Here is a 13,543-nt window from a genome sequence, read left to right on the forward strand (position 1 = left end):
CTCTCCATTCCGCAGCTTATCGCCACCTTGTTACGTGAGCCCCAAAAGGAGGAGGAGGGGGCGGTGGGTTTGAACACAGAAGAGATTTCATAAAAGCAAAACGTTTTGATGACTTTGCGGCAGCGTCTCCTGCGTGCGTGCGCTGCATCTTCCCTGCCTCAGAATCAGCAGTTTTAACCTTTTTGCTGCCTCAACTCGTATCGCGCTTTACAGCAACCTTTTTTCATAATTTGCGAGATTAAAAATCAAGAATCGTTTGGACAACATTGTGCCATGTTGTATCACTTTTTTTTTAAAAGTCTCACTATAAGGTATGTTATGTATTCTAAAAACAATGTACAATCACAAATATTCTGCAGATTTCCTCCTCACTCGTGCTAATCCTTTCAATTCTCCCTCCGGCACTGTTGAATAGTAAACACTATCATGTGCAGGCTACGCTGTAATGGCTTTGCAAAAAAAAAAAATCCTTTAATAAAGCCAAATGCAGCTCAGGGGCTCTTCCCTCGTGCTGCCAGGCTGGAGAATAAACACATCAGTCCCGTTGACTGTCTTCTGGGATGATACTCTGCTCGGCATAGTCAACAGTTACGGTCGAAGCCAATGTCATTACGTGGCGTCTTATTTGTCTCTCGGGGGTACTCGGAACAATTGCGCAGGCACCGTCAATGCTGCCGCTGTACAATGCATTTTGTGCATGTGAGGGAGAAGAAAGCAACCACAAAAGAAAGTTTTGTTCTTTTCAAGTGCCCGCAGACACACAATTGCTGTGCTCTGAGGGTGCCAATTTATTTGACGACCCGCATTTTGAACAGCCGAGCATCTGATGCCTTCTACCCGTTTAGCTTTGTGATTCCTCACATTGTCCTTTGTAGCCCCAAAGTATACGTACGTCGTCCGAAGCTACAGCCGGGCCTGAAATGGTAGTTCGGGGAGAAAAAAAAAACCAAGCGCTGACTAGGCGTTATGTATGCTGTAATGACTCGGAGGAAGAGTGTGCCATTGAGATCACAGAAGTGAAGAGAAACGGGGCTGCAATGAATAATGGAGTAATTTGATAGCAAAAAGAGCAAAATCTCTGCCTCGAATCTTTGATGAAGATAAAAGTACAATGTGTACCACAACAACAAGAACGTATTGATTTTAGCTTATTTAATGAGGCGTATCGCCACTCGACCGTATCCTGCTGCGATCTCGATCCTTTTATCGAGTAAAACAAACGCATAATAAGCACCTTGGTACTCCCCATTGATTCACTCAGCACCTTAGCAGCCAACTCTACGTTCTCATTCACTGACACCCATGTCACTCACCAGCCCAGGCTCCACCTTCTAAAGCCATACACTTGAAGTCACTGATACAACAGTAATAATGCGATACATATATACATACCCGATTAGTTAGCGGGGACAAAATATGAGCAGCAGCTTTGCATTGTGCTGCGCAATTTTTCTTCCGAAAATAAATAAAAAGCGCCTGTGCGACACAAACGTGCACCCTGTAACCTGGGACGCCGTCCACTGTAGTTATCGCTGTCATCGAAAGGGTTCAAAAAAAGCAGCCAGCGTCCTTTTTATTTTTTTCTTTGATTTTTTTTTGGGGGGGGGCTGTGTCACGCTTTTGACACCAAGTGCCTAACCGCTGCGTGGTTTTTTTTTTCCCCCTGTGCTGAGTCATGCTTGCAGCATCACTCTGTCACTCCAGGTGTCGCCTCGGCTTTGGCTCAGCCTGTCATCCCGAATTATCTGTTAACGGACGCCAGGGAAGAAGAGCCGCAGTGGGAGGGGGAAAATGTAAAAAGAATGAAAATGAATATTAATAGGACCAACGCGAGCGCAGTGTGGGTAGGGGGCCGCGTGCTTGTTTGTTGGAGCCGTCCCCATGCAACCACTGTTGAAGCACGCGTTAGCCGCGAGCTTTAACTTGTAAAATGGGAATACGAGCTCCAAGACGGGGGGGTGACGGCGTACGCAGGTGCGCAAACAAAACAAAAACACGAGCTTCCTGGTACCCGAATAAATCTTATTTCTAGCAGCTGGTGCACGTACACAGCTGCGCTTTCTGGCGTTTTACTCGACGACAGGGAGAAATATGCACATGGATTAGGAACCTCCCCAGTCTTTTGCCGGCTGCTATAGATGAAATCTTAAAACACAGATTCACTTTGGTTTTTTTACGGCTACTTTGCTAAAGAGTGTTATTTACGAGGTCGCCCGAGCGAGTTATTGATCAGCGTCTCCGTCACGGAGTCGTCATTTTAATGATTCATCGCACGAGATGGCTACTGCTGATTTTCGCGCTCGGGGTTACCGTTTTTCTCGTTCTAAAAATCTGATGACCTATAATGTTGGCTTTTCGGGAACGCGGTGTGTGCGCGCTTTTTTTTTTAAACAAAAAAACGAGAGGTCGACAGCAGGTTAGGTGACTCACCGCCGGAATTGATGCTGCGAAGGGAAAAAAATGTTTACCCTCGTGTGCGCTCGAGGCACGATAAGGTCTTTGAGAAGACGTAGAGATGAAGTAAGACAAAAAACTTGGTGGCTTATTTCCAAGACGTGCTTTCGGTAGAGGTCATTTTTGCACACATTTATCATTTGCCTTCTGCGACTGCCGCCCCCGCTACCTTCGGTTCCGTGTCTTGTTTCAAAGCAAAGTGATAATACAATACCAGAGAGAGAGAGAGAGAGGGTGGAACAAGGACTACTTTCCTATCGGAGTCTATGAGTACGTTCCACTGCAGTCCGATGGAATATTTTCCCGGCCTGGTTTGCCGTCCTCCCCGTTCTTGGCGCTTCAAACGGAGTCAAGGCCGACCGGGGCAAGTACGTCGCCATCTCTGAGCGTACGAGCAAAGAGATGCTTATGAATGCAGAAGCTTCCTCTCCGCATGAGTCATTCGCAGCGAGGGGCAGGAGATACTGTACATAAGAGGGGGATGGGAGAAGAGATTTAGTCCAAGCGACAAGACGCAGCTTCAAAATGAACCCAATTCACGTCTCGGAATCAAAAGCGAGCGCGATTGTATTGCAAGTCAGGCGTACGGAGGCCAGCGCGCTCGTCCGTCTTCGCCCTCGTCGGCCCCGTCCGACACGCGGAGGCGCTAAATCTTCCTTCCGGAGCGGCGGACGTGAAGGATGGACAGCGGGCGGCTTGACAGCCTCCGTGAAGAGAATACGGGGCAAAGCGAACGCTCAGTTCTGACTTTCCAGCCGAGGCGTGTAAATAAGCACACATGTGGGCGCACATTTCAGTTTGCACGCTCGGTGATTCGTTTCGCCCCTTTCACGCTGGGCCCATCAGACCGGCCTTTATTATTATTAAAAAAAAAAAAGATTTTATTTATTCCCTGAGGAAAATTAGGTTGTCACGGTGGCAATAACCACAACATATAAACTAATACACGAGCAGCCACCCAAGTGAAAAAGAAAACGGAAGGAAATTGAAATCGAAGCAAGAAAGAAAAAGAAGCCGAGAGGTGTTGCCTGGAACGGCATTATGTAATTAGAAATTTCTCTCTCGCACAACCGGCCGCTTTGAAAACGGCAGGGCTTCATTTGAAAAGACGGCAAGTCGACATATAGCAGGCTACCCTTTCAAAAAGACGTCTTTGGATCCCGCCCAGCTCTACCGTGTCTATTTTTTGCTCACCTGCAGCTGAGTGAAGAAGCCACTTTATTTCACTCTCCATTATTCATCCCACGTACGTCTATTTTCGAAGGATCTCCGCTTGAGCCCATTACAGATACTTTCCTGCGCGAGCTAAAGCTCCGCCATGTGCGCAGACGCCGAGAATGAGGGAGGCACATTTCGACTCATCCAAACGAGGTGTCGTCCAAAGGTTCGGCGTTGGCCGACGAGCGTGTCGCCGGCAGGTCGCCCGCCATCTTGCGTCGTGATGTGCCAGCAGGCCGGCGGCACTCGGAGCAAATCCGTGGGTGTCGTGTTCTGGCAACTGCGCTGTGTCTAAATAGCGACATTTCAGCGTGAATTTCCCTTTTTCGGGGCGATTTGGGCGTCAAATCCAGCAAGTTGGTCAGGTGGAAAGCACTGAAAAAAAAATGAGTACGCACAATATAGCGTTAGTGTTCAAACAACCATGTTGTCTAGGATCAATGTTAGGTTGTACTTTTGTTCATTTGTTACGAAACTTCTAAAATGGGCCGACGGACAAAACGAAAGCACACACTTTGTATGAGTTGTGCATGCCCGTCCTGCTTTGTAATTTTGTGTGCAACTGGCTGTCAGTTTCACCTTTCTTTTTTTCCTGAAGATGTTGCTGCTCTATTTCTTTTCCATCCAACTTTTCGTGCACCAACCTTGTGGGCTTTTTTTACAGCTGCGTCCTTTCCTTCCACGTTGTCTCTGTCTGTCAAGCACAGTCAAAATAGTTGTAAAAAAAATGACAGGGCCCCTCATCTCGCCACTTGCATCCCAGGAGAGAGAGAGAGAGAGAGAGAAGAGGTCATGGCGGATGCGGCAAGCCACCTCACTCTGCCTTTTCTCCTCCTTTCTGCAGCGATGACCTTTCTCCAGACCCGTCATTGGGGGAGGAAGGGAAGGGAGGAGAGGGGGAGCTGCAGAGTGAGGCCCCGTCACAACCGCAGCCCCAACAAGAGGCGTCACCCGAGCGCGACCCGAACCAGGCGCAGACGCAGCCCCCGCCTGAACCCGAACCCGGACCTGTGCGCCAGACGGAAGCCGAGCCCGAACCCGAGCCTCAATTTGATGCCCCGGCCGAGGAGGAGGCGCGGGAAACCGGGGAGCAAAAAGGGACGGATGAGCAGGAAGCCAAGGGCAAGCGGAATGTCGAGGATGCCCAGGAAGAGGCTGAAGTAGAAGAAGAAGAAGAAGCGCACGAGGAGGAAGACAAGGAGGAGGAGGAAGGTGAAGGAGCAAAAGGGAGCAGCACGGCGAGGAGAGCCAGCCTCCACCACACGGCGTCGCCCCGGAGGTTGCAACGCAACGGGGCCGGCTCGCACTCGGCCACCTCCGACTATGAGCTCTCGCTTGACCTCAAAAACAAGCAGGTAGGGGTGTGCTTGGGATGGGGCTATAACCTGGTGCGTGTGTGGAACCCCAGAGGTTTTTCTGTTCTTGTCTTTTGGCGCCAGTGGACTAGCCAAATCGTTTCTGCTTCAACATCATCATCATCATCATCATCACCAGCATGGATCTGCATCATGCTTCTCCCCCTACCCATTACGATGTTGAATGCTTTAATGAATATTTTTTTTCAGAATTCTTTAGTCTGCTCTCTGCCACTTCTGGATCACATGATTGTCTCCCCCATCTTGCACCGTACCGATGAGTGTCTCTGAAAATATGAACACCCGTGCAAGCGCGCGCTGCCGCTCATGCCGTCTTTGTCTTTCCATACACGCTGTCATCCAATCGTCCCATCTCCATTTCCCGGACCCTCATCAGCCGTTTGCCTTGTATTGTTTTACGTCCGTCGACTAACTCTGCTCATCTCCGGAGATCTCCATGCAGGTAAGGAAATAGAATCACAATGTAGTTGCCCGCTTTATGTCTTACTTTTGCTCCGAGGCAACTTCCTGTTTCCGGAGTAGAACGCTTACCTTTGGGTTTTTTTTTTTGCGGCGTCGTCACGACAAGAGAGACGTAAATTGCTTCCATCGACTTCCTGTCCGTGGAGAGAAGCGCGTGTGGAATGGATGCCTCCAATCAATTTTGGACAAATTAGAAGTGCAGGGAAGATGATACCTTAGCCATGTGGCGCTGAAACAAAAGTAAAGAGGCAGTAAATATCCAATGGGGTCACAGGTCAAGTTATTTGGGAGGCATCCTTGCTTGGCAAAGGTACAGCGTGACAGGTTGATGTTAAAAATGAAACATATCGCGTTCTTTTTAGCCATGACACTGTTTTCCGAAGTAATTACCGTCCCTCATCATTGCCAAAGATTCATAGGCAAAACAATAACGTCAGCTGTTGTAATTATCGTCTCGGCTTGGCACGATGCGGTGTGGCGTCCCACTTCTTGCCGTTGCGTAATTGGCTCGTTAATCACGCAGCTGTTTTCTCCGCTTTGAGCCATTTGCACGAGCGCAAGCTAATGACCCCGGATGCGCTCTCGGTTCGGCCGTCCGTCTCGTGTGTGTCGTAACGCCCAGTACTTGGGAGCGATGATTCATAGACCAGCGTTTTAGTTGTTTTGTAACACGGCTTGACCTCCGGTTGGACTCGAAACACTTGAAAACAAAGTCGTCACACCTGGCACCCGGATAAGTCATAAGTAGTTGCGATGCATGGGAAGGACTTGAGCTTTAAATGGTCCGTCATCATTGTGAACTTCCCCCAACCTCGCTTTTCTTGCAATTATCTTCCGCCCAAGTGGCTTTGAAGTCTTTGGAAAATATTCACGTGTTCCTTTTATCCCCCCCTCCGTTTATGTATCCTGTTGAAAATGCGGCGTTTGCTTCCCCCTTATAGCTTAGTTTACCGCGCCGGGTTCAATCCGCCCCTTCAAAATCGATTGAGCGAGGCCGGCCGGCCGGCGGCAACAGCGATCTGCAGATTAATCTCTCTCCATCAGCGCTTGGTGAAGTGATCAGGACTCCCGAGTGACTGCTCGCTACCGACGGGGAGGGGCTTTCCTACCCGTCAAATCGTCCTACGTTGTCCCCGCCGCGCTGTTCACGTGCCATTTTGCCGTCTGGCGCAATAGTCTTAATTTGCCGAGTCTAAATGCTAGTTTTAATCCTCTTTGCTACCTACCCGGTGGCTGTAATTCCGAGGGTGTCAGACGGGGACAAAGAGTCCTCAAATGCTTTCTCCAGAATCCCTGACCCATCTTACGTTGAGGCACATTTAAAAACAATTTTTATTCGGTCAAGGGCACCTCTGAAGAATTTTAATATTTTTTTTGAGTCAAGGGCACCTCTCCAGAGGTGCTCAAGGGAGCCTTTACACAAAACAAAAAACCTTTGGGTTGCCGAATTTTGATGCCTGACGACCCGAGCCTCTCTGACTAAATTAACCCTTTCACGCACCCTGTAATCTCCCAACATGATAACATGTCCACTGTAGCAACCGCTGACCCTGAAAGGGTTCAAAGGGGAAGAGTAATTTCGAGTCAGTCCGTCACCCCATCAGCATCCCCGTCTTTCGAATGACACGTTACTTCTGTTGCACACAACGTATCTTGAACGCGGTTATCTCAGCGCCCCACCACGTCCTCCACTTGTAGCTCTAATGAGGTTTGGCGCAGCAACAGAAGTACACGAATCACCGTCCATTAAGACTTAACAAGGGCAGGATTGGGAGTGAGTGGGGGGGGGGGGGCTCAAAAGATGTGACTTGCCAAGATAAGAGCCCGCACTCGGGTGTTTCCAGAGATACACAGGCCTTGATTGTTCCGGCGAAGGAAGGGGGGTGTGGGGGTTCTTCAAGTGTTTGAGCGTCCGCCAGACAACGGCGCGGCGACGTGACGTCTATCGGTTTCCCACAGACGTTCAGCCATCTTTCACAGGCGAGATTAACAGGCGCGTTCGCTTTCAGACCCATTTAAAGGACCTCTCTGCGGACTTGGCGGAGATTAGGAGTTGTGTTTGCGGAGGAAATGAGCTGTGAGACGGCTGCGCCTTTTGTTTTTCCGTGAGGCCGTAGCAGACTGTTGGGTGGAGATCAGTCCGACTCAACTGCGACTTCTCCGTTTCCTCCGTTCATGTACCCCATCCACAGGGTGTCCTTCCCTTTTCCTGTTCAGATCCATTCATCCTGACCTTTTTCTTTCTGGATATTCACCCTCAAATGCCCCACAGAGACTCGATAACATCAGACTAAGGATGTTCATCGTCACGGTCCCCGTTCGGCCTCACTTGCGGGACACCACGATAGCTTGACGCGTACGGCCTGTCCTCCGTTTTATCAGACATTAATTGATCTCCTCTCCATCCCTTCTTTCCAGATCGAAATGCTAGAGCACAAATACGGAGGCCACCTCATTTCCCGCCGCGCCGCCTGTAAGATCCAGACCGCCTTCCGCCAGTACCAGCTCAGCAAGAACTTTGAGAAGATCCGCAACTCCCTGCTAGAGAGCCGCCTGCCGCGCCGCATTTCCCTGCGCAAGGTGCGCGTGCAGAACACCGAGGGTTTCTCGGCCGAACGGGCCCTGGCAGAAGGCTGCAACTTGGCGGGCATCCCTCTGGTGCGGTCGCCGTCGCTGCCCGCCACGGTGGGAGGCAGCCTGACCGACCTGGAGGACTCCTTCACCGAGCAAGTCCAGTCCCTGGCAAAGTCCATCGACGACGCGCTCAGCAACTGGAGCCTGAAGACCATGTGCTCGCTACAAGAAGGCGGCACTTATCAGTTCAGTGCGGCAGCGGGCGGAGGAGACGGGTGCGTCGTCGGAGAGTCGTCCAATCATCAAGTCCCGTTGGACCCCAGCGACCTGTCCAAAAGCGCCAGCAAGCTCATGATGGCCTTCCGGGACGTGACGGTCCAGATCGACAGCCAGAATTTCCGCGTTTCGTCTTCCGTCATGGAGTCTGTCACCCTGGGCAACTGCGCCCAGCAAGAGGAAGCCGCAGCCATCGCAACGAACGCCACTCCTCGGTCTATCCCGCCTGAAGAACCACCAGCTCCCCCATCCGCTGAGCCTATGGATCCCCCTCCCCCACCTCAAGAGCACCCTACTCCCCCAGAAATCGACTTCTATGATCAGGATGTGGAGTTTCCTGCCCCCCCTCCCAGTGAGGAAGAGCTCACCGGGGAGGACCTACCACCCTCCACCCCCTTGGACAAAATGGCTTCCCAGCAGGAGGCGACGGTGGTGGCGCCGCCTCCCCCCGAGCCCCCTAAACCTCCGCCACCGATGCCCGAGCCGCTCGATCGCAGCGGCTCCGAGACGGCCGACAACAGCTCGGAGCAGATGAGCAGCAGCAGCGCGTCCACGGAGGTCCGCTCCACTTCGGAGGCCTCCTCCAAAGAGGCTCTGCAGGCCATGATCCTTAGCCTGCCGCGCTACCAGTGCGAGAATCCCGCCAGCTGCAAGTCTCCTACGCTGTCCACCGACGTCATGCGGAAACGCCTCTACCGCATTGGCCTCAACCTCTTCAATGTGTGAGTAAGACTTTTCAGCCGTCTGAAATTGAAACCGAAAACGATATGTGTACATTTTACGCCGTACTTGGTCAAAATAGGCTCATAACTATTTTCAGGCTTCACGGATGACAAAGCGACATAAATGAAGACGTCACTCGAGAGAGGGAAGGTCAACGGCGATTGAGAATTTTGGGGTGCTCAGGAGTAAAAAACATGGAGAAAAAGAGTCACTTTGAGTGAAGTGCAGGTTTTGAATACTTCACTCTCCCCTAGTAACCACTGCTTCATGATTCTTAGTCAGAGAGCTATCCCACTTCTAAAAGAGCTCAAGTCCTTGCACGGATGCGAATGCGGCGCGGATTAGGGTCATGCAATCGTTCTTAGAAGTCCCTTCAAGTGTCTGCTGTCCGTTTCATTTCACATCGGCGACTGAAAGGGGAAGATGGCAGCAGGCGGTCGGACGTGAAGAGTCGTGACGGACGAGACCAAAGTGGTTTCTCGCGTGGCGGCGATCGACCTGGGAGATGTGGGGGTGTTGCCATGGCGACGAGTGCACGAGGGCGGAAGACGCCCGCATGAAACGTGTCACGCTCCGTTGGACTGGAGGCAGTAAAGTTAGTTGCGTAACATGGCATTGCTCTGACTGGCCACTTCATTAGGTACACCGTGCAATTCAACTGCAGCAAAAATCAATGTCGTTTACTACTAAAAACCAGTGCAGTCTTCCCTCTTACAAAAAATGTTGCAAAAAAAAAAAAGTACGTCTATAAATGTACAGTAAATATTGCTGAGTGGGACCCCATTAATATAACGTTACGGTCATATTGGTTGTCTCGCAAATGAAGTTGGATTAAATTAGAGGCCAATCCGCAAACCGTATGCAAGAAGCTCAAGTGGTCATTAGCGATCGTCGCTGTGCAATTCAGGATGTAATTTGAAACTCCTTCGGCGAAGCGTGGCTCATCACCTCCGGCTCGAAATGTCGTTAATGTCCCCCCCGCCCCCATCATGGGCTGTGGTGTTGTCACGGCAACATGTCTGTCAAAAGCTCCTTGTCGAGATGGATCCTCCGGGAGCCGCCGACAAGATTTCACAGCGATATTGCCCCAATTAAGACTCCTCACACAAATCTGGAAGAGGCAATAAAAAGCCGAGCGTAAAGCCGATTAAGTTGTGCTTCGCAAGCGTGACGCTTGGAACAAGAGGAATGCGGGAGGAGGCAGGAGGAGTGTCATCAATATCAAAGGGTTTACGCACTTCAGAATATTAACATTTTAAGTGCTATTTATGGGGAACAACACAGGCTTCTCCAAAATGTACATCGCTGAGAGTCATTATGAAGTCATGATTGTTCTAAAAACATTTTTAACACTTTGAAACTTGAGGTGACTTAATTCCACCCAAATGGCAGCCGATGCTAATGCTAGACGGCTAGCATCTTAGCAATTCTCATTCGAATAAAAGTCATCTAACAAACTGTACAGCTCACTCGGGGGCATTTGAGCGGTCAGTACTCGAGTATTTTTGTCTGTTGGTGTGCCAGCTGTTAGCACGTTAGCATTTGATCAATTTTTCCATTAGAAATGACACTCGAACACAGGACAAGATGTCGCTTTCGTGACTTGATAGCTTGCTCTCTGCTTCAAAGCAGAAAAAAAAGTTTTGCACGTATGAAATGGAGGCAGACAAAAAGATAGCGAGGCAGACAACGTTGAGCATTGATGCACTTACAATGGCGGCGGAAAGGCGGGGGGGATTGTCAAGGCCAATGAAGAGGCTGCTAGTGGGAGGCCGACGTTGGGGTGACACATTGCGCTTCCCGTGTGACATCCACTGCTCCTTTAATTGACCTTTCCCCTCCACTCAAGCTGTGCTGAGTCACCATCTGAGTGGGCAACGACGAAAAACATCACGATGACTCGACATCAGATGATCATAACACGGACGGAGTGCTTTGCAGAGTGCCGCTGTTGGCTTTCAGTCAATATTATGCGCTGTACATTTAAAGCACGTGGATCAATACGAATTAGCGAGGGGAAGATATCATTTTGTGCCCCCCCCCCCCCCCCCCCCCCCCGATTCCGCCATGTTAAAGACCCTGTGATGTGTAATTGCAATCGCCTGCATCCACATGGTGAGCTGGGCAAAGCCAGTTTTCTCACGGAACCCGACGCGGTGGCCCTCGTCACACTGCATGTTCACACGGGATTTGTGTTTCCAAAAAAACCCAAAACAAAACCCGAGTTGTCGCTTTGAAATGCTCGAAAACAGTCCAATCAACAATCAAATGTAGCAAACTGAGCTCATCAGAACACTCCAAAGCGCTCGTGATGCGATGCAGCAATCACAATATTGATCCTCACTTTGCCAGGATTGTCTCTCCCTCATTCTGCACCACTTATCCTCAATTCGTTTTCGAATTTGCCCCCTCCCCTCCACCTCCACCTCATCCCATTTGCCATCGCAAATGATATTCAGCGTGTGGGATTGGCGCCCGTGTTGGGAAAACATCAAGTAATCTGCCAAATTCGCTCAGCGACACGTCAGCCGTCAGGAGAGTGGGCGAGCATATGCTTTCAGAGCCGAGACCGCCAGCGAGCTCATGCTGCCATTTGCTCACATCTGCTCTGTCTGGTCCTCTCGTAGCCTCCCCCTTGCCCTTTATCCCCCCCCCCCCCCCCCCCCCCCCCCCCCCCCCTCCGCCCCATCTATCCTCACCTAGCTAAACCCATTAGTTGGGACAGCCGCGTTGTTACATAAAGGGAGAACGCAGAGGGCGGGTGACGGCATTCACACGCTCGTCTCCCTGGAGCATCTCTCCTTCCTTCCTCCGCACGTGTCTAATGGCTTTATAAATACAGCGGACACTGGGACTCGGAACCGTTTGATGAGCAACGTTTTCATTTAAAACATGATCTTAAAACTCAAATAAGAATCTGAAACCTTGTTTTTTTCACCCTTGTGGCTAGTTGCTAACATGCTACTGAAAAGCTTCTATACTGTCATAGGATTATGCACGGAGTGAAAACACATGTTTCTTCTCCCCAATTTTTACCAGGAATCCCGACAAGGGCCTTCAGTTCCTGATCTCGCGTGGCTTCATCCCGGACACGCCCATCGGCGTTGCCCACTTCCTGCTCCAGAGGAAGGGTCTGAGTCGGCAGATGATCGGCGAGTTCCTGGGCAACAGCAAGAAGCCCTTCAACAGGGACGTCCTCGAGTGAGTGGACGCCTTCGTATGAGCTCGCCTCCGTTGCCACAGGGGGATGTAAATCTCACCCGATCGAACATTTGCATTTCAATGACCTTTTTTTGGTGTTTTGTTTTTTGGGTCGCTCGCTCATTTTCGCATCTCGGTAATGGCCGCTTTGAGATGGTGATAAATCAATTCATTTCGAAGAGGACGGAAGATGCTCCTCCTTCGCAGTCTTTTGAGCAATTTGTCTTTTGCCGAGTACACTTTTAATATCGGCAAGGTCACAGATATGTTTTAATATCAGTCTAAGTGAACCCGATGTTGTGTTGGTTTGACCTCTAATGTGTCCCCTGCGGCGTGCCGACGATGCTTCATTCCCCACACGTTTCCGTAAGCATAAACCACTCGCATTAAAACGTCGCAAAGTCAATTAAGCCAAATGGTGGTCATGGATTTGTCCCGCGGGACAAGTTCCATTGACGGATGTTGAGCCGTAAGATTCTTGTCTAGTTTCATCCCTGCGGCCGTCCGCTCATTTTCGCCTCACAATACGCTTCCATCTGGTGCCGTGTTGCTTTTTATGCCTTGCTGCGCTGCCTGCCTGACTGCCGGCTTCGTAAAATCGTCAATTTTTCAGGCCCGACAGCTGCACCCTAGCCTGCGTAGTTGTGTATGTACTGACATGTTTGGGATGTGTGTGTGTGTGGGGTGGGAGTGGGGGAAGGCGGGGGCGGTCGCAGCTGGAGAGCATCCCATCTGACGTTACATAAAGCGGGAGGAAGTGACGGGAGTTGGCGCTGTTACGAGGAGTCCGTCAAGTCGGATCAGACATTAAAAAGCCACAATATTAGCTACACACTTTGTTCCAAAACATTTAAAACACATCGAGGGGGATGCAGACTAACACTCCCAGGTTAGGTTAGCACTCGCTCGCCAGTACAGCCAGAGCACGAATGGATTTAAAGCTTCACCAAAAGCGGAAAATCACGGTGGGTTCTGCTGCAGGTTCAGGTCAGTCATATTAAACTAAAACAGAAAACTCTTCCCTTAAGCTGACGCATCTACGCTCCAATATATTTTCAAAAAAGTGAATTGGAGGCTTGGACAACATATGGTATAGATAATATATACACTGTAAAATAATCATTTCATCAGTTCAATCCTCAATATATATATTTGCAGATAACTACAACAAACAAAACATGACAATGTCTAAAATGAAACAAAAATACATATAAGATGGTTGAATAAAGTGCAAGAAAAAAAACAAACAAATGAGTTCT

At 50.0% G+C, this 13,543-nt stretch overlaps 1 protein-coding gene across 4 annotated transcripts in view; it reads left to right on the forward strand.

Annotated features, from left to right (window-relative positions):
• The window catches only part of iqsec3a (IQ motif and Sec7 domain ArfGEF 3a), a 34,347-nt gene that overhangs the window by 8,573 nt on the left and 12,231 nt on the right, over positions 1-13,543 (forward strand). For all 4 annotated transcript variants that reach the window (XM_052055615.1, XM_052055612.1, XM_052055613.1 and 1 more), the window contains exons 3-5: positions 4,517-5,027; positions 7,929-9,082; positions 12,123-12,284. In XM_052055615.1, the coding sequence (XP_051911575.1) occupies positions 4,517-5,027; positions 7,929-9,082; positions 12,123-12,284 (1,827 nt within the window). The remainder of the gene's footprint in view (positions 1-4,516; positions 5,028-7,928; positions 9,083-12,122; positions 12,285-13,543) is intronic.

This window comes from Hippocampus zosterae, chromosome 21 (assembly GCF_025434085.1).
Source record: "Hippocampus zosterae strain Florida chromosome 21, ASM2543408v3, whole genome shotgun sequence".
NCBI lineage: Eukaryota > Metazoa > Chordata > Actinopteri > Syngnathiformes > Syngnathidae > Hippocampus > Hippocampus zosterae.